We start from the raw sequence: 22,000 nt of genomic DNA, 5'->3' as shown, positions 1-22,000 counted from the left end.
TACAGTGCAATAGGGTACCAGCAGGTTACGACCCCTTGCCAGAATGTTAAAATATATAAATTTGTTAAATTCAAAATTATCTTAAAATTCAAATGAAAAAAGCCAACTTTCTGAAATACAACACAACATAACTGAAGTTTCAAGTTTCCCTTTGTTATCACATTGATTAAACATATCGGAGATAAATACACAATAATATCAAATATTTGCAGATGAGAAAGTTAATATATTTAGGATTTTTTGGTCATAAGTCAAGTTTAAATTATAAAATTTTGCAACTTTCTTTAATAAGAGGTTCCATATTCTAGTGGTTCCATATTCCATTGGACTCACGTCTGCGTGGTCCTGGGTTTGATTTCTGGCCGGCATTCACCAGCTTACGTGAGGCAAACTTGAGAGTCATGTTAAATTCGAGACGTGACAGCCACTACGTACAGATGCTCGTGATAAGTCTGTTAGAGGTAGAACGACGAGACGCGCTGACCACGTGTTCACTGGTACGCTGGATGGGTTGCTAACAAATGGCGTTGGTAGAGAGTCAGGCAATTTTTGACGCACCCGGTATATATTCTCTTCTGTCTAATAAATTCGGTGTTTAGAGAACTTTTTAAGAGTTGTTGCTGACATGACAGAGGGTTTTATAAACGGCAATCTAAACTATATGGGTACTTCTCTATGATGGCGACGAAGACCAAATTAATCAAAAAAAGGTACTTTTGTTGTAGAATTTCACAATTTTTTCTCAATTTCACCTTAACTAACCGTTTTACCTGGAAATTAGTTCACAACACTTCTGAGTCAATTAAAACGAATAAAACAAGGTACAATTCATTAAAATATGGTAATTCTGGTAACAGGGACAGACAATTATGTGAAAATATCTGCTTTTCATAAACATATTCAAGTATGAAATTCATTTTTACATTTTTCTATAAAATGAAGGATGATGGGACCTTTTTATGTCCATAGTCGTCGATAGCAAATAAAACTTACCTTACTTCCACTTATTTTCAGCCATGTGCAAAAACCTTGTTGATAAGTGTTGCGCTTTACATATTTAAGTTTTAAACTCTTCGACAGAATTCGCGAGGACAAAAGAGTTTTGGACTGAATATTAACATCAATTCCCTGCTTTCAGTCGACATGTAATTTCCTCGCGGATATGGTTTTGTTATAAACAGTATTACACAATTTAAATTGAAATGTGGAACCTGAATAACATAAATGAGAATAATAAAAGAAGAACAAGCGAATATTGCCTGACTAATACTATCCAAAACAAAACCACATTTGTAAATGTATAACCAGTTTATTCGCCATTTTCTTAACATAATCGTTTAGAAAAAGTATTTACATATACAAACACTCTTACATATAAAAATATAATTGCTTGTATTCACATAGATTTATTACAAGTTTGTCTTTTCAACAAATTATTAACATGAAATATCACAAATATTTAATACTGGCTGAAGTGGAACGTCGTAACATTTGCTCTGCAAACCCACACGTAGGAACATTATGCTTCCATTTGATCAGGTGGACGTGGCTGATATTCTGCTTCTTCAAGTCTTCGACGATAGTTTACACTGTCTTCAATCCAATTCTCTGTTACAACATGAAATTTTCTTTCTCTTTTCTTATTGACATTATATATTTCTTGCCATCTATCCATGTAGCTAAGAAGGATAAATAAATCAACCATATTACTAGTGTCACAATTTACAAAGTACAAAATGACAATATAAACACAGTATTAAAGAGAATCTGGGAAGTATTTTGACGTGAGACGCTTAATACCAAATAGATCAGGTCAAGAATTGTTACAGCCAAAGTAGCAGACAAGAAAAGATCACTCATAATTAGCAGGCTTAATATTGAGCTAAGGAAAAAGTTGATCAAGTCCTCTGTACATGTGGAGTATTGGACTGTATTGGTTCAGAGACTTGAACATTAAGAAAGTTAGAGAAGAAATATTTAGAGAGCTTCGAAATGTGGTGTTGGAAGAAGATGGAGAAGATAAAATGGACAAAGAGAGCAACAAAAGAATGTGTTTTGAAACGGATATGAGAGAAGAGAACGCTGCTAGCCAGCATCCTTCGTAGCGTGGCCAATTGGATTGGACACATCTTGCGAAGAAAGTTGTTTTCTTCATACCGCCATAAAAGGAAAGACGGAAGGAAAGCGAGGAAAAGGAAGAACACATGTGATCGATGATTTGAAAAATAGAAGAAAATATTGGGAGTTAAAAGAGGAAGCTGAAGATTGAGAAACGTGGAAGAAACATTCCAAACCTAAAAATGAAGGGAAAAAAATACTCATTAGTCCAAGGACCTCCAAAAGGCAAAATACTTAATCAGTTTAACAGAGTTTTACCTTGTAATGTTTATCTTTACTATTATTGTCACGCTTCCTCTGATGGATTACAAGGTAAAAGAAAGAAAGACAAAAGGCTTTCGATGCAAATACAATGAACACGCGTCACTAGAAGTTTAAAGATCAACTGTTCTGAAGTTCTGCCTAACAATCTGTAATTAAGAAAATAAATAAGTTTCAATGTATCAAGGCTAGCCTTAAAATTAAAATACGCTGCATCCCGATACTACTCCATCTCTAACCAATCTTATCATGTATACTTTGGTAGCTATATGGCTTCTTATTACTTTAGATTTTTATCCACCTGAGAAAAGTTAATTGGATTGACCTAGGTCCCATGATATTCTACTTAAGATCGTCTTGAGGAAGGTATAGCCAAGTAAATAAAGCACGAATGTAAGCCATCAAATATTGATTTTAATTAACATACATAAAATACAAACATATAACTAATACTAACCAATCATTTTTACGACAATATTTCTTTACACTGATAAAATATAAAGGCGTTTTTGCTATACATCGAACATATTTCTTAACACACGTTGCACAAAGTTAGAAAGTATAATTCAATATTATTGATGTTATTCAGTCATTAAAGAATATTACTACAGAAAATCGCTTAAAAAACACAAGACTAGCTTGGAAGTTCCTATTTCAAGTTCTTAAATTTCAGTAAAGCCATCTATTTATTTTGTTCCAATTACCTATTTAGGTAGACAGAGTTAAGTAATACTTTACATATTAGTACAAGCAAATAATTTACTCTTAAATGTTATATGTACAAAAAGTTATTTTCACGATGTAAAGCTATCGTTTCCAAGTGTCACATGAATTTTTAAGCGAAAAACCCATAGCGATTTTCAAGACGAAGCAATATTCCCAAGAATCCGTTAAAAAGGACAGCCATGTTTCTTCAACAATAATATAGGAGGTGCAAAAACTTTAACGATAAAAAGTCTTAAAGTAAAGGAATGGGAGTTTGATAACCAATACACAAGTTATAGTTTTCAGGTCATCCTATGCTTTTCATAATTTTATAGGGCAATAACTTACGCACTATATGTATCATGTTCATAAGCGTAGCAGGTGTTGAGAAAGGATCTAATGCTGTCCGATATGATGTACATGAATAAACACGAAATTCGCCAGAAGATACAGGGATAGGTTTTATTTATTCATTTGATATGTATCCTATAATATCCATCACTAATATTTCTCTCTCTTTCTTTCACTAAGACTTTTCCCAAATTCTAAATAACAGTTTCGTTCGTTTTTCAAAGTTGTCCGAATTTACTTTGCATAAGTTGTAATGAGAGGATATATCGTACGACACTTTCCTACTGCATCTAACATTGAAGTGCCAAAAGTCATGGGATAGCAGCAGGAAATTTGTTGACGGCGCAGCAACATCGCGACGAACCGGTCGAACTGCGAGAAGCAGTATCAGTTCTGTCAGTTAGACTTTTGTGGTGAAATGAAACGTCATATACTGTAATGATGGCAGCCTCAAAAGAATTATCGGAGTTTGAGCGCGGGATAGTAATTGGCGCTAGACATATGGATATGCGATTCCGCAAGTCGTCTGGACATTGAACCTTCCTCGCTCCACAGTGTCAAAAGATGGACTGTGAGTAAAGCATTGGAAGCATTATGACTTATCAGGAACAACGAAGGCCGCCTACATGTACTGAGATCGGTGACATCTCGGTAGACTCATCCGGGCAAACAGGCAAGCAATAGTGCGTGAACTGACAGCATGAATCAATGCAGGATGCCCTGTCCCACCAGCGTGTTTCAGTGGCCAGTACAGCGCAATTTGATCTTCATGGGCTATCGCAGCCGCATACCGATATGAATGCCGCTACTAACTGCTGATCATCGGAAGCAGCGACTTACGTTGCTTGGGCCTTAGATGGCTGGTAATGTGTAGCGGGGTTAGATGACTCTCATTTCCAGTTGGTACGCACGGATGGTAGGGTCTGGATGTGGCGCAGACTCCACGAGACAATGGACCGAACTGTTAACAAGGCATTCTTCAAGCCACTGTTGGCTCCATAATAGTTTGAGTCCTCCGGTCTTCCTGTACCAGATATTGACCGGCCATCTTTATGTTCAGGTGCTTGATAACCATCTACAGTCCATTATTGAATTGCTGTCAGCAATGGGACTTTAAGGACAATGCGTCATGTCACTGGGTACAATGGGCTACAATGGTACACGCGAGTGGTTTGAGGATCATTCTGGTCACTTTCCAACACATGATTTAGCCTCCTAAATCATCGGACATGAACCTTATCAAGCATATATAAGATATCACCGAACAGGTCATTCGTGCCCGGAATCATCTACCTGAAACAATCACCGAATTAAAGATGGCCGTCGGGGCTGCATGGCTATACATCCCTCCAACCAACTACCAGCGACTTGTCGCGTCCCTGCCAAGTCGAGTTGCTGCACTTTTCCATCCTTGAGGATATACCATACGTTATTACGTAGGTATCTCATGATTTTTGGCACTTCACGGTATTTACATCTCACACATTGTAAGTTTACGTGATGCAACTGCATCATGATATACCAATTTGAAAAGTAAAACATCATAGTGCAACTGTTATCCTTTAACTTATTTACACATTTAAAAATTACGATGATAAAATTTTAAGAATGTTATAAATTGATGATAATTATGACATATTTTGATGATAATTATGACTGGTGGAAATGCTTCTAAGAACGACCCATGTATATTGTCGGATTTGAACGAAATTCGCATAATAAAATGTGCGTCCATAGAGGACATGCTGTTCTTAGTTTGAAGGTTCCGACACTGAAGACGGGAAGCTAATTGCAGTGCCTGTGGAAGACAACTGCTAATACAGGGTGATTATAAATGATTCATTGGGTTTTGAAAGGTCATAACACATACACTACAAATAACACATGAAAATGTATTGAAACTGTCCAAATTTCAGATATACTATTACAAATGTTAGATGTAGTTTCGTCACATGACACATGTATGTGCTACCTGAGCGAAGAACTAACGCGCTGCTGGATTGAGTGATGTGCTGAAGATGATTCAGCGCTTTTCTCGTGGCCTTCTAGATCTTTCGACTGACAGTTTGTGATTTCCTTTTGGGGGGTTGGGATATGTGAAAAACAGTGTATGCGCCTCCAGTACCAACAACTTTGAGTGAGCCCTTAATCGCATTACAGCTGCAATTATGACCATTAGTACGAATACACTACAGTATGTGTGAGGTAACTAGACTAGACTACCGCATAGAAGTAGGTCTGTGTCGAAAGAAAGCACATCGAACAATTGCAACAGTACGTCTGACACTTGGATACTTTCCTTATATCTTCATGTATCATTCGTTACTGCATATTATTCAAATTCTTTAATACAGTTCTTTCAAACCCGATGAATCATTCATAATCGCACTGCAGTTTGAAAATGGACAAACAAGACGAGTCTAGTTGTGTGTGCATTACATTTTGTGCTTGCTCCTACTTTGAAATTACGTGACTCCGAGGATGGTCATATAGTGGAACTACGAGAGATAAGATAGTCTTTTCGCAAAACTGTAGCTCGCGTGCCAGTAGTCTATCGGTGAACAATACAACAGGGGAATAACTTCAACAAGATATGTATGTAAATCAGTTTCATAACCATAGCAGGTGTTGAGAAAGGATCAAGTGCGGTCCGATATGATCACATGGATTAACAAATAACTTCCTAATTGATAGAACAGCGATAGCCAGTGCAATCAGAACCTCCAGTATATGAACAGGAACAATAAATATCCAGCTATTGGAGGCAAATATATGTCCCCATTTATCATTCTGAGGTTCTTTGACAATAGTGATATCTGTAAACATATCTTTCTTGTGAATCAACAAAAAAAATCACTTTCGACAATTTATCCCATCTTTCAAGTATTTCTATTGCAATATTTTCGTTAACAGCATTAATATTTGTGATTCCTCACAAATTTCCTAACTTTAAATATGCCACGGTAATCGATTCGAGTATATCAGATCACAGAAGAGTTAGAGAAGCATTTTGATCGATAATGGAGGGATCATTTGAATAAATGAATCATAATGTTAACGGGTAAAGCACGGCTTTGCTGCAGTACAATGTCAATATTATTTAAAACCATGTAGAAAACGGAAAACAAATTTTCACAGCTCGAAAGGCGACAGAAATTCCTTAGACTCTGAAGGAAAACCAGGACATTGCCAGAAACAAATGACCAAACATGTATGAAAAAAAGTTACACAACGTGGGACTCCCCAATTGAATATGATGCGGAAAATTAATAGAAACATCTAAAATTGTCGGATAATGTGGCCTGTATGGGATATACGCGCAGATTGCATAAACGTAGGAAGATTTATGTAAAATATATCTTTGGTTAGATCGAGGAGAAATATGTGAGGATAATATAAAGTTGTAAATGGCGAAATTAATAATAAAAGATAATTCTGAGTGTATATATTATTACAGGATAGGACCTAGTAGTGAGCTTTTGGATGGATAATTTGGAGTTCAATGTTCCTTTTAAAAACAAAGGCTATATAACACGTGGACCTACAGTTCAACGTAAGATTCGAATCACATGAGCTTCCAATGAGAATCGAACCCTGCCGCGCGTATGCTAAGTATATAGCAACGGAAGACAACTACTAGGCTAATAGGTTTTTATTTCTACAACAATAAGCCTCCAAGTTATTTAAGTCGCACAATTGTTTATTATTTACCGCCTAGGACTTTTTTTATTTTACAGAAACAGCACTGTTGTAATGTTTTTTTAATCTTCATGGAAACAAGCCACACGATACAAGTGTCTTAAAGAAGTTATAAGGCAGTACACGCCAAAATGGTGCCCATACAGTTCAGGATACGTAAACTCACTATTTCTTCAACTTTTTCACTAATTACCTTATAATTTGGGCAATTTTTATATTAGGTAGTTTTTATAATGTGTAGTTCAACTAGAATGAATCCAGAATAATTAAGATAATTTAATCAAGTACTCTTTAACAGGCAGATTCAGACTAATACATTCGGGTCGCAGGATAAGCTGTAAGTATTAATTTCATCTAATACAATTTTACTTCATAATAAACTCAGTATAGAGGACTTGGCCTCAATTGCTACCTCAATATAATTATAACCTATAAAGGTTTAGAAGAAAGAAGAAGCAAGAATTTACAATACTTTTTTATATCTTGTTTTAAATATCAGAAGACGACCCGCTCGGGAAAGTAATACCCCCGGAAGTACGTCTTTCTCGCGCAATAAACTAGCCAGCTGTTTTAAATTGGTCACAAAAGTTATATCATGGGGTTCAAGGTGGAACAAAACGAGCCCTGCGGGGCTTCTAACCCGTTACTCCTCTCCTCCTCCTCCTCCTACTTCTTCTTCTTCTTATCTGCACGAAAGTAAGTAAATCACTTTTTTGAGTATTATGGACAAAAACGCTGAAATTTTCTACCATGCAAATATCGGCAGAGGGACATTGTTTAACATACTCTTTGATATCACAAGGTTAACAGCATTGCCAACCCAACAGAAGTTGTATTTTTTCAAATGATATTCAAATGTCAAGTTTTCAAATCTACATATGAAAGGAAAATATACAGTACAACACTTATGAAATTGACTAAAGACGCAACTGTACCACAAACATCAGAAAGTAACCCAATTTTGGAGGATTCTATAACAGCAACAACGCAACTAAGACGGATGGGGTAATACACATTCAAAGTACTATAATGTTGAATAGTACGATCATCTTATGAGCAATTTCGAACAAGTAAAAATAAAGTTACAAGATATTGAAAATTTGACTTTTTTCAAAGAATATTTCGAAAAGAATGTTCATCACATCATTTTACACACATCAAATTATGCACGGGATTTACAATAGGCATAAAGATCGTAACGCTGTTTACAGCAATTTAATATCTCAAACCATTTGATATATTACTTAAAATGTAGTATTTGTGGAACTTTTTGAAACAATTTTCATTTCCTTTGCTTTTATAGCATTACAACAATACTTTTTGGTGGTGTATTACAGCAAAATTCTCGGAATTACATAATTTTAAGCATTGTTGCAAACTTTAACAGTTATTACTATATCTCCAGAACGGTTTTAGATATCAAATAGCTGTAAATGGCACTGTGATCTTTACATCTATTGAAAACCATCTATACAACTGGACGAAATATTTATCTAAGCAGTTTTCAAAATATGTTGGTTTTGAAAAAAGTCAAGTTTTCTATCTCTTGTAACTCTGTTCGTATTCATTCGAAATCCGTCATATCATGATCATAGTATTCGACACTAAAGTATTTTGGATCTGAATTGGTTCTGCCTCATTTGCATTATTACTGCCGTAGAGACCACCAAAAATTGAATGTTTGTGATACTATAACATCCTTAGTTAGCAACACTGCATGGCAAGTGTGGTGGTGTATGTCAATCCTTTCACATGTAATTTTGAAATTGTAATAAGCTGACGTAGTGATATTTGAAAAAATACAACTTTATATTGGGTTGGTAACATTGTTAGTCCTGTGGTATCACAAAGTATGCCAAACAATGCCCTTCTATCGATATTTGCATAGTACAAAATTCAGTGCTTTTTGTTCACTATTTTAAAAGTTACAAAAGCATATTACGATAAATGGTACGCCCTTGTATATCTTCGTTGCTACGTAGGAAACAGCTACTTACTTGGAATGAAGAACAACGTGAGTTACTTGATCATCTAGTGCCTCCATAATAATACCTCCTTGGAACCGAAACTTCAGAGCTGCAACATCTAAGCACCCACCCGCTTTTGACGTACTATCAGCGAGCTATAAAAACAGAACAACATATATGTAAATCTTATGTTGATTGTAGCATTCTATACTTTTATTAAGCAATTTCAAAAATGAATTGCAGAGTTATCTTAAAATTGTGTTGTTAAGAGTTATTACTCAACTGTTTCAACCAAAGCAAAAATGGCTGAAGCAGTTCAGTTACAACTCTTACCAATGCAATCTTGAGGTGAGTCCACAATATTTACCATTTTTCAAACTGAGTATTAAAAATGCGTCTCTTACACTCTCTAAATATATTTTTATTAAGTAAATTTAAGTTATTTACTCCGAGAATTTTTAACTATGTAGAATTAATTTAATACCACGCTCAAGAATTCTATCATTCTACGTGTGCTTACAGATTCCTGAATACTACTTGTACTTCCGAACTTCCGACTCTCCCCTGGGGTCTTGGTTACCGAGGATAAAAACAGAAAGGAAAAGCAGAAACATAAACGAATAAAATGGAATGGACTTGCCAAGGGGAGAGCGGTGTTGGAACACAATTTGTCAAATTCAACGATTATACATCAAATGGTGGTGATGCAAGTTGCAATATGGCGAAGTCGACTTGTGCACTCTTTTGTTCTTTACTGGAAGATTGCCAACTTGTCCTGTTGTTTCTGTTGTTATGCCAATGCTTTGCAAACTTTGTAACTACTGCTTCCCACTCATCCCTGTTTTAAATTTAATTTTCGTTTTCTTAAATTAATAAATACATTTTCAAATACGAGTCTCTTTACTTCGTTTCTGGCCCCCATAAAAATTTTTAAATCTTCTTATTCCTGAATATTCATTTCCTTTTTTTTTTTTTTTTTTTTGTTAGAGCAACCCACATTATGCTTTATTTCTTGTTTAATTATGTTTTTTTTTCAAATTATGCTTTATTGTTAATTTCAATGATTATTTTACATTAATCGTGTATAATGTATAATATTTATTATACATTAAATATTCTTTTTTTTAGGATCGTTTATTATTTTATTATTTTCTTTATAATTTTAAGGTATTAGTATATAACAATAAGGAATTATTAGTTGTAAATTAAAATTACATTGTTGCAGTTGAAATAATAATGAATAACAATGAAAAATGATTAGTAGGGCCCGGATAATTATGTACTAAAAACAATGAAAATATGTACATATATATGTACATAAAATCTCAAAAATATGTAATAAAACCCTTCCAAACGAGCAAAATATGTAAAATGAAAGTACCAGCATTTTCTATTATGTTTTCTACATTTAATGTGGTAAATACAATATTTATTCAATTACGATATTTACTACCTGTTACTTTTCCAGCATGATCTCCGCAACACTAAGAAAGAGAATGAGTTTCAAATTTTCAGTCAAAAAACTTATCTTGTTATCGCGTATAAAAGAGTTTCTATGCACTAAATGGTCATTTCACTTCACACAAAGTCTTGCTGCATATTTATACTTTCAGAAGTCATCCAAAGATCGTTCAACCGTACATTGCGGGAGAATTCTAGAACACTGGCCCGTCTACCTGTACAACAGATACTAACCTAACCTAACATAGCCTAACCTCTCTAATCTCTAATTAATCTTAATTAACCTTATTTAGGAAGGAATTTTTGCGAAAACTTTGTTTAACGCATTGTACTTCTAATGGGCGCCCAGCGTTATAGAACCTTCCAGTACATTACACACTCAAAACATTTTAGTAAAAAATATCGTGAAGAACAAAACATTCTCAATTAGTCTTTTCACTATTTCAACAGACGATCTCCGTAACAGTAAGGAACGAAAATGTGTTTCAAATTTTCAAACACAAAACCTCTCCTGTTATCACGCAACAGAGCCTTGTATTGACTAAACGATCATTCAACAAGAAATAATTGGTGCATACTTAAACTTGCACGAATCAGAAGGTGTGTATTCAATAGCCACGACATCGGATTTAGCTTCACTTAACACTCCACTAATAGCACAGATTGTCTTATAGCCTGGATTTTTCTCCAAAACAAAAGCTATCTTCTTATTCACTGCATCCCCAACCGATCCTTTCACACCTACCAGAGAAACAACTGTTGAGCGAACAATTTCAAGATTGTCTGAAGGCTAGATGATGATTTCTCCAAGGATTCAATAACACTACTGAGATACGAAAAATTGCTCTGAATGTAGGCAATATCATGCTTCAACTTCCCGTCATCAAACATTTGTTCCGCTATTTCTATGGAAGATGCATCTTCAGAATCAAAATGTTGTAATACGTGTTTCATTGCATCAAAGTTCGTAGCATAGGAACACACAGCATCAATCCAGCTTCCCCATCTCGTTAGTACCGGCTGAGGAAGAGGTAGTTCAGGGAACAGTTTTTTAAATTTCTCAACTCTACTGGGAGCCTTCAAAAATACCTTCTTTGTATTTGAAATTAATGAATCCAAATGTGAAAATCTAGAACGAACAAATTCTGCAACACGATGAAATCCGTGGGCAAGACAAGTTAGATGTAACAGCTTCGGATACAATACTTGCAAAGCTTCTGCAGCTTTGCACATGTACGGTGCTGCATCAGTCACTAGAAGGAAGACATTGTTATGCTTGATACCATCAGGCCACAAAAGTCCCATAGCATCATTAAAGAGTTTTGCAATGGCTTTATGGTTGCATCGCGGCAACAAATCACTAGTTAACAGGATAGGCTTTCTGACTTCATTATCTTTCAACAAACCTATTACAACATTACCAACATGTCGCCCCTCTACATCAGTTGTTTCGCCAATTGACACCCAAATAGGACCATCACCGATTTCCCCACGAAGAGTTCATTGTTTCCACATATAAATCAGGCACGTAATGCTTTCTGATTGTAGATTCATCTGGAACTGTTTCGTGTGTGTATTGTTGCAGAAATTCACGAAGTACTGTATTGTTTAGTTTCCAAATAGGGATATCAGAACATACCATAGCACGGCACAGATCACTTGAAAACTGAGACTTCCGTGGCCCTGGACTACTTTGAGCTTGAGATTCAGTTACTAGCAATTGCTTTTAGGTTTAGAAGCTCGGGTCTGATGGCGTGATGTGGATATGTTTTGCACAACTTGGGAACGTTGAGCGCATGAGACGCTCACCCTTCTCACAAACCTGGCAATAAAGCACTTTTTCATCGGTGGAAAAATGCTCAAACTCTTCCGTGAACTGCTTAAGTCTTATTGACAACGGGGTTTTGTCCTTTGGCATCTTGGCAACAGGATTTGCTGACAGCACAGCATGGTTGTGGCGGCAGGCGCTTCACGTTTGTCAATCAAGAGTTCAGTGCTACCAATTGCGTGAATGCAAACTTCCCCATCTGATTTAATATTTTTCGCCGAAGGAAAATATTAGTGGGGCGAGTTTGCGACAACAACACGATAGGCAATCGTAAAACCGCGTCGCGATAGTAATTCGATTGAATTATTAATCTCACGTAAGAATGTGAGCCCTACTACCGCGACCGAGAGTGTACGATTGCTAATCAAATCAGGTTGTGTCCAACTCTCTCTATCAATCCGCCAAACTACGCTTCAATACTATTTTAAAAGGGTGTAACGCAGTGAAACAATAAATAAATAAATAAATAAATAAAAATTAAAAATAAAGCAAGCACTTTAAATTCAAAGAGAGGTGAGTATTTTCTTCTTTTCAAAGTTATTGGTGAACAGTTTTTGTATGAAAAATTCCTATAAAACATGAAAATATCAAGAAATATGTAAAATTATGTGCTTATGAGTAAAATATGTAATTATATGTATATAAGTGTAAAATATGTAAATATATGTACTTTCAAATGGCTGTTTTTAGGCACTATGAGTCACAAATGACATTATTACACTATTTTGTATAAAAATATAACGCCTACAAAAATATGTAATTAAATAATTATCCGGGCCCTAATGATTAGTATACAACAATATGGACACATTACTCTTGTTTTTAAAGTAAGAAAATCTCCTCCAGTGCTTTACCAGGAGGTATGGTTCCTAGTATTGAAGATACATTACCTCTCTGCACCGCCATGCTTATTCTTTGAATTAGGAAGCTGGTTGCCCTTTCATCACCGGATAACTGTGTGATGCGTTTTCCTACTTCCTTTATGAAGTTTAGGCCTTCCCTTCCCCACGAGCCACCGGATTCAGCTGCAACTGGTACGAATTGATATTTTTCCATAAGGTTGTTGTATTTTCTTCTTTTCTCTATCTCTTTCCGACCTGCTGCATTGCGCGCCTGGATTGAAGAGAAAGGAAGGTTGGAAGGTGCAAAGTGTCTGTGCATGTGAAGTCCCAAATTAAGGCTTTACCTTTCTTCCAAGGAATTAAGGACATCCCATCTGGTATTTTTCCATCTGTTCTACTACAGCCATTTGGCTTCCTTATTGCCGGTACACATGCGGAGATGAGTGCTTTCACAATGATGTCGTTGCAGCTCGAGTGTCGAGGATGTCTACCTGTGCTTTTTATGTAGGAGAGACCACGTAGTCCTTTTTTGTCAACAGGATTTTTGCACGCTTGGCATTTATGGGGTTCGCAAATATCTGCTCCCAGTCTTAACGCAATTGCTATTCTAAAAGATTCATCATTCAGGTGAAGGCCTAGAGGACGTGAGGGCAAAGTTTTGAGCCAAGCACCTGCCTCAATGGACGATGCAGCGATCAGTCTGGCCTTGTCTTCTGGGTTGTCGGAAGACTGTAGTAAAAATGAAAAATTTGATTGTATGATAGGTTCTTCCCATGTGGATTGTTTAGCCCTGAAACTGAGGTCGGGTAAATCGGAGCACACCAACAATGACCATGTGGACGAACAATCTTGAACTTCAGAATTCCAGTGGAGATTGTTGTTCTGTTGGAGAAGTGATTTTATTAGACATTGAGAGCCGTAGAATGATGCCAAGAAGGCGGGAATAGCCAAATCTAAGGGTCTTCGAATGCCTAATCCACCAAGATTAACTGGGAGAGATGCCTGAAGCAATGTGCTATCTTCAAGAACACAATTTAGGATAGACTCCAAACCAGATTTTATACTGTTGTCATATCTTTCTAATAAATCCTCTTCTTTCCATGAAGGTGAACATCGCAGGAAATATAATAATCTTGGGATGGAAAATGATGTTCTTAGTAAGTAAAAGGCAGAATGAGCAGATATTGATGATAGACGTGAGAAATACATGTCTAACTGGTTAATCTTCTCAGTTAATAGAGTTCTTCTTGATTAAGCTGAGAGAGCAGCTCCAAGGAGGAAAGCGTTTGATGGCGACATTAATTGGATACCTGGAGCTCTTGGTTGTACGGTGTATGACGAAAACAGTGTGTGCTTTTGTTCATTTGTAATTTCAAGAAAGCTGATTTCGCATTTCGAGAAATTTAGTTGCAGACCAATTGTAGCTCCTGTGTTGATCATTTTTAATGTATTTAATACAATATCCGGATCTCCAGCTATTGCACCATCATCGAGGTACCAGATATTTAAGTCTGTCTTGATATTATTGACTATAGGCTGCAATGTTACGGCAAATAATGCTGGACCTAAAGGATTACCTTGTTGGACTCCTCTTTCTGATAAAATTATATCTTTGCCATAATATAAATTACTGGCTTCAGCATAGCTTTGGTGTACATAGGGATATATCGAAGGAAAATTTTGTTTGACGATAGATAGCATTGTATATCTGTCTATTTCATTGAATGCGTTCCTAAAATCTATTTTTAAGAAAGCTTTGGGTTTCTGGTGATGGTATGAGTAATAGATACGTGCTGTATGTGCTGCCGCTTCCGCACCATGTTGAACGCCTACTCCAAGTTGGTGTGGAGCAAGGAATTGGAGTAGTGGTTGTTTAATCCTCCCACAGATAATCTTGGATGCAAGTCTCCTCCAAACATTCCCAATGGCAATGGGTCTGATACCGCCATTTTTCTTTGTCAAGGCTATTAAGGATGCCCCAAAGAAAATAGGTCTTACTTCTTTAGGAACATTACCTGATATAATCTTTGAAAGAAACTCACAAATGTTCTTAATTAGGCGATCTTTAGAATCTTGATTATTATATAGTATCAAATCCTTGATAATTGAAGGGCGCATGCTATCTAAACCACCAGCCGATCCTGAAGGAAAGGATTTCAGTGCTTTAAGAAATTCATTAGATGTGACGTTGTTAAGATCAGTGCTAAAATCATTTATATCAGGAGCTGTAAATGCATATGCATGTGTAGGATGTTTGGCTTTTAGGGCTTTCAATATGGTTGCATCTGTTGGAGCTAAAGTATCTTCGGAAATAAGAAGTCTGACTGCTCCATTACATCTCCATCTGCGAGTTTATTTTCAATTATCTTGATAAATATGCTATTAGATGATTTGTCAGTCAGTTATGCGTTTTTGTTTATTTTTTTTCAAAGATGTTTGGTTTGTTATATTGTCACTGGAGCTGCTTGACCAATTTTGGATTCTTTGTTTTACCCACGTAGTTAGGTTATTGGTTTTTACAGTATGTGGAGGCATACAAAGTATTACGTAGGGGAAGAGTAACAGATTCATCCAGGATTCCAAATTGTCAGAGTTCACTATCTGTTCAAGCACTTCACATAACAAATCTGCCATAACATATCTTGCTCCTCGCGGAACTCTTCGTAAAATATTTACTGATGATTTTAATTTTCGTAAAATATCACTATATTTAGATATTAATGCATTTTCATCTATCACATTAGCATTTGTATTCGAAACTTGCGCACTAGGTTGTTGTTTCGCGGTGGCATCGATTACTTTCTTATCCTTATTAATGTCATTGTGGCATTTGCTGTTATGTATGGTTATTCCTCTTGAGTTGAGAAAACTCTTATTACATATAGAACATTGGGAATTATTGGAACTACTAGAAGGGGTGCTGGGTATATTTCCTTTTCTTATCTTCTGATTCTCTGTTTACTGAATGTAGAATTTGAATTAATGAACCATGCACTATGGATATGTTCCTTGTTAGTATTCTGGGAATCATACTATATATTTAATAGTTGATGGTAGGAACATGCTAATATGCAGAAAAACGAATAATTGAATGCAACAAATGGGCAGAAGTTGAATTGAATAAAGGAAATATTACAGATGAGGAATGAGAGAAAATATATATATAATGAATAAAAGCAGTGAGATATTAATGAATATGATAAAAATAAGAAGAACGTAATGAATATAAAGCTATATCCAGAATAATAATATATTTTTTACATGGAACATCCTATCTTCGGGGCTAAAATAAATGTTGAGCTTCTAGGATATTCATATAGATATACATTTGGCTTGACCTGGAAACAGCAAGAAAAACTGGATACAAAAATGTAGATTACTATAAGCTAACAGTCTAATGAAAGGCATAGGGTCGTTGTTATCGACTGTGGGAATGAATGATATATTTATGGCACTGTCTATCTAAAATCTGTACTCTTTATAAAATGTAACTAATTATTCTTAAATTATAATTTTTCAGAATTCAAGAAGTTTGCCTTTTCTCTTTCTATTCAATAATATCTTTCTATGTTTCAATAAAAGCCTACTTTTTATTATACTTTATTAAACTCTTAACTTCGTTTCCGAATATATTTGTGATTTCCACTAATTCATATTTGTTATATATATATATAATGATTAACTTATATTACTACGTATATTGTAATGTATAAGTAGAACTTCACCAGGTTTGATTTGATTTGATTTGATTGTTAGTTTAGCGTCCCCTTCAGTAGCGAGGCTACATGAGAGTGGACCTACAGTTTAAAGTGAGATTCGGACCACATAAGCTCCCCGCCAGGAATCGAACCCCGGTCTCCCACGCCTACGCTAACCACTTAGCCACAGGGAATCTCAGGGACTTCATCACTCTTTGCCAATATCTTTTTGCAAGTGTAATAAACGAACTTATGAAGAATAGCAAGCGTTAGAATCTTGGAATATGTTCTTTGCGGTCAACATTGTTCTGGTAAGTGAGACTAAGGCAGCACTGCAAAAGAAATTAAATATCTGGAGAAGAGCATTGCAGAACAAAGGACTTAGAATTAGTAAAATCAAAACAGAATATCTACATTACCTGTTCAGCAAAACTGAAATGGGAAATACAAGAATATGACTGGATGAAGAAGAACAGGTGATAATGAGGAAGAAATGCAAGTACTTGGGATCAACAGAAAATGCAGAAATAGAAGTAGATGTAAACGGCAAAATAAGCAGGATTGGACGAAATGGAGAGAACTCGCAGGAGTCTTGTGTGACCGTAGGGTGCTAATATACCTTAAAGGAAAGGTTTACAAAACAGTCGTGAGACCTGCCATATTATACGGTGCAGAATGTTGGACGATGAACAAGAGAGAGGAACAGAACTTTCATTTTGCCGAGTTGAACATGTTAAGTAGATGTGTGGGTGACGGGGAAGGACAAGATTAGGAATGAAGTGATCTGTGGAACAATAAAGATAAGGTCAGTAGTGGAAAAATTCACGAAAGTAAACTTTGATGGTTTGAGCACGTAAGAAGAAAACCTTTGGAATATGTAGCTCACCGAGTGGATGCTATAGAAATGAATGGAAAACGAGCGCATGGCTGACCAAAGAAGTCGATTGATTGTGTGAAGAAAGATTTGGTGCAGTATGGTCTCAGTGCATATCACAAAAGATAGAAAAGGGTGAAGTTAGCCATCCGTAAAACCGATCCCAGTTAGTAGAAGAAGAAATTGTAATGATTAAGTTTGACTCCTAATTTCCGAGTTGAATCATTTAATTAAGTATCGTCGGGTATTCCAGTATTTCGTGTTTTGATATCAATTCCGTTTTTATCTATTGGTTCTCCCTGAATCTAGACTTGGTCATCCATATCCGGAACATAGTTCTTTGGTAGAAGACGAAGATAAAGAAACACAGGATATGTGTTAGACAGGCTGTTTGATCAAGTCAACCGGCAGCAAACTTTTACTGCTAATTATACTACACTGTCATCCTTTAATTTGACAAACAAGTAAATTAGAAAGCTCTTTGTCTCTTTGGTGGTTGCACACGATATTTATGCTTGACAATACAAAATCTAACCTTCGTCCATAATTCAATTCTTGTACCCCATTAAACTTATATCTAGCTTGAGAGAGAGAGTATGGCTGTTCTGGAAGCGGACTGAGTGGTGTGGTGGTTAACGCTACGCCACGGTACGCCGAAGATCACTGGTTCTAGTTTCGGTCCCGCTATGCACCTTTTCACTCTTTGTGTATTATATTTCATGACCTGAACTTTTAGTTTTATTTTCTCCTTAAATTTGGTTTTATTGTTTGTTAGAATTCTGTGCTATTTTTCGCGAAGAAATAATTTTCCATGGCTCTTTTAAACTGATACTTTTAGACACCTTAACCAAGCATCAATACAGGTATCTAATCAATGGCTACGAACTTCATCACAATTCTCAAAATAAATTCTGAGGAAAATGTGCATAAACACTTTAAACTTTTCACTTACACACAATATAATTTAATATTTTGTGCAGTTCATCTACAAACAAATAAATATTTTATTCTTTCCCCCATCCACAACTCTACAAAGAAACATTCACAAACAAGTACAAATTGCAGTTAAAAAAATAAAAAAAATAAAATAAAATAAAATAAATTATTTGCTTCAGATCGACGCATCTTTTTATATGTTCCCTTTCCTATTGAACATGCAATTTCTTTCCTGTCTTCACTCCTCGAAGGGCAAAATTGTTAGTGCTCCCACATTTTGTTCTGAGAGATTTTCCCTCTCATTCCCACCATAAATAAAAATAATTAAAACCTACACCTTGAGTGTTTCTAGAGATATTTAAATGATTTATTTCGCTTTCCGCAACTTTTCGTTGTTATCTTCAAAACGAAAAGTTCAGGTCTCTACTTATATTCCTTATAAGACTAATTAGTATATTCATTCTCACAACTACGTCGACTTTGCCGTATCACGAATAACATCTTGTAATAAAAATGTAATACAAACCTTGCTATACTTGTCAAAATATGCTCTACATAAACGAAAAATTCCGTAAGGGCTTGGTCCAGAAAATATCTCAATGTCTAAAGAGGCTATTTCTTCTTGTATGAGTTTAATTTTTGCTCCCTGAAATTAGAAAATATTAGAAGAAATTAGTGGTTGGGAAGTTATCCTTACACGGATATTCTATTTATCTAAATTAAGTCTTTATAATATATTCACTACAAGTCTTTGTTCTTAGGGTGGGTATACGTATAAAATATCTCATTCATCTATCATTATTTATTGGCTGCAAGTATCATTTATTGGCTTTGCTTCTTAATCGTATATCTGTACTGCATTTTGATATTTGAGTTGCTCAATGTACATTCACACATCACTATCACTACAAAATATATATATAGGGCGCAAAATTTCCGGTCGCCAGGTCGCCATGTGTGACTAGAAATTTAGAGCTAGCGACCAGTGTTCAGTAGGGAATGTTTCTCCATAAACTCACAGGGCTGCGCAGTTTCTGTTTCGCACGAAAATAATTGTCACTGAGTGAGAAACAATACGGAATGTGAAGTCTTCACACCTTGTCTTAGAAAAGTGGGCAGAATATAAGCTTTTGTTTTCTTTATTGACGTTGAATCAGATACTGAAAAAGATTTACAGTGAAAACTTCATTACAAGATTCCCAAATTTGCTTCCAATTGTCACATTTTGTTCAGTTTTACCTGAGAGTACTGCTTCATGTGAAAGAGGCTTCAGCAGTCTCAACAGGAATTACTGAAGACTGACACACTGGATGATTTGCTGACAATTTCCATCAATGGCGCTTCACTAAAGGATTTTGATTCGAGATCTGCAATCGACAACCGGTATGTCAGTACAGGGAGAGAGCTTTACACAAACGTGAAGTATTAAAGTAAGATATTTTTTAACACCTATATGAATTGCCCAATTCAAAATTGATTATCCTGAATCTAATTGTCTGGTTTTGAAATCTTATGCCCTGATGTAATTTATTACTTTCTCATACCAAAAGTCGTGGGGAGGGGGGGGGGGGGAAGCCTCTCATAATTTGTACGTGAGAGATACAGGCGACAACCATTTTTGGATTAGCGACTGCATCTGACTTTGCAAATTTGCACCCTGTTATATATATTCACAAAATACAATATTGATCATATCTTTGTGCTTACCAAGAGTAATATTTCCATTAAACAACGGAATCTCAGCATAAACAATGAAAAACAAATAAAAAAAATATACGATAGTTACTAAAGGAACTAAGTAAACCACTTAACTTCCAGAATTGAGCGTCTCATCCGAAAATAGAAAAGTCTGGAGAAATCTGAGTGCCTAAAATATGTTACGTATTACAGACTATATTTTTGCCAAGTTTTCATTGACGTACGGATAGTAGATATAAAAACAGAAACATTCTTCAAACATCACTGAGTTCAGAGTGACGAAAAGCTTCGAATGATACCACACGTATGTGTAAAAATACATAAACTTGTGAAAATTTTCCGAAAGTTTCCTTAAATACGGCAATTTTAATTTTGACGCCCCTAGCATGAACTTACAGTAATGTACCTGCACGAAAAGTACCATGAAAAATTCTACACGTCCTAGGTTATATAAAGGTAACCAAGAATGTTCTGTCGTTTTTTCACCCAATACATTCGAACATCGATATGTCACCTAAGACGTACCTGGAAGATCAAAAATAGTTCCCAACAGCATCGACGACCTTCTGCCAACGTTCTGGAAGGTTATAGATTCAATCGCGGTAGAACTTGATGGGCCATCAAGCGAAGAGGGTATCAAGTACATTTTACACCTCTACTAGGGATTTGAACTGGCGTCCTCTAATGTGATTGTCCAAAGAATGGAACAGCTGATAATCAGACAGTGCAATGTTCGGGGAATATAGCAGATGCAACTGTAGTTCCCATCCAAGGCGTAGAATGGTGTTCTGGGTCATCCTAGTAACGTGGGACTTAACGTGTCCTGTAACAGGAGAACCCTTTTGCCATTCAGGAGTGCTGGCTCCAGAGTTTTGAGTTTTTCTTGAACACGGCTCAACTGCTAAGAGTACATAGTTGCATTATGCTCTGACCAGCTGGTAGCAGTTCTCGATGCACGATGCTGCGAGCACTCTATCAAACACACAGGACCTTCTTCTAGTGCAGTGCTGGTTTCGGATATTTTGGAACCGGTTCATTGGATGCTAACTAATGATGACGGCGCCGTAGAGCTTCGTATAGGACCCACTTCTCATCACATGTCAATATCCTGTCCATAAATGGCTCCTTCCTCAGACGAGACAGCCAAGAAACACAGGTGTTTGCTCGCGTTGCCTTCCGGCCCGGAGTAAAATCATATAGGACCCTTCGATCCAACTTGTAGTGCTTCCCAAGTTGATGGAGGTGCTGTCGAATGGTTTGTTCACTCACACTGAATTGTAGTTCCAGTTCCTCACATGTATGGCCACTGTTAGCCTCAATTGCTGCCTGAAGATCTTCATTTTAGACATGTGTTGGTCTTCCGGCACGTGGTGTGTCTTCGAGTGTTTCATCACCGTTCTTAAACTTGTTAAACCACCGCTGCACTGTCCGCGTAGTGATGACATCCTCACCAAAGGCCTGGCTTATCTTCTGCCCCACTGCAGCGGCGTTTGACCCCAGTTTGAACTCGTACAGCATACGCGCCCTTATGACGCTGTGTGGAGGTTCCATGTTCACTGTGT

At 36.3% G+C, this 22,000-nt stretch overlaps 1 protein-coding gene across 5 annotated transcripts in view; it reads right to left on the bottom strand.

Moving 5' to 3' along the window:
- Positions 1 to 1,295: 1,295 nt before the first annotated feature.
- The window catches only part of DNAlig4 (DNA ligase 4), a 201,063-nt gene continuing 180,358 nt past the window's right edge, over positions 1,296 to 22,000 (bottom strand). For all 5 annotated transcript variants that reach the window (XM_081743176.1, XM_081743173.1, XM_081743172.1 and 2 more), the window contains 3 exons: positions 19,267 to 19,386; positions 9,132 to 9,256; positions 1,296 to 1,679 (listed from right to left, as the gene is read on the bottom strand). In XM_081743176.1, the coding sequence (XP_081599302.1) occupies positions 1,520 to 1,679; positions 9,132 to 9,256; positions 19,267 to 19,386 (405 nt within the window). In that variant the 3' untranslated portion in view covers positions 1,296 to 1,519. The remainder of the gene's footprint in view (positions 1,680 to 9,131; positions 9,257 to 19,266; positions 19,387 to 22,000) is intronic.

This window comes from Thermobia domestica, chromosome 16 (assembly GCF_964235325.1).
Source record: "Thermobia domestica chromosome 16, izTheDome1.hap1.1, whole genome shotgun sequence".
Lineage (NCBI taxonomy): Eukaryota > Metazoa > Arthropoda > Insecta > Zygentoma > Lepismatidae > Thermobia > Thermobia domestica.
Note: the sequence above shows the minus strand (reverse complement) of the source record. Positions and strands in the feature narration are given on the sequence as shown.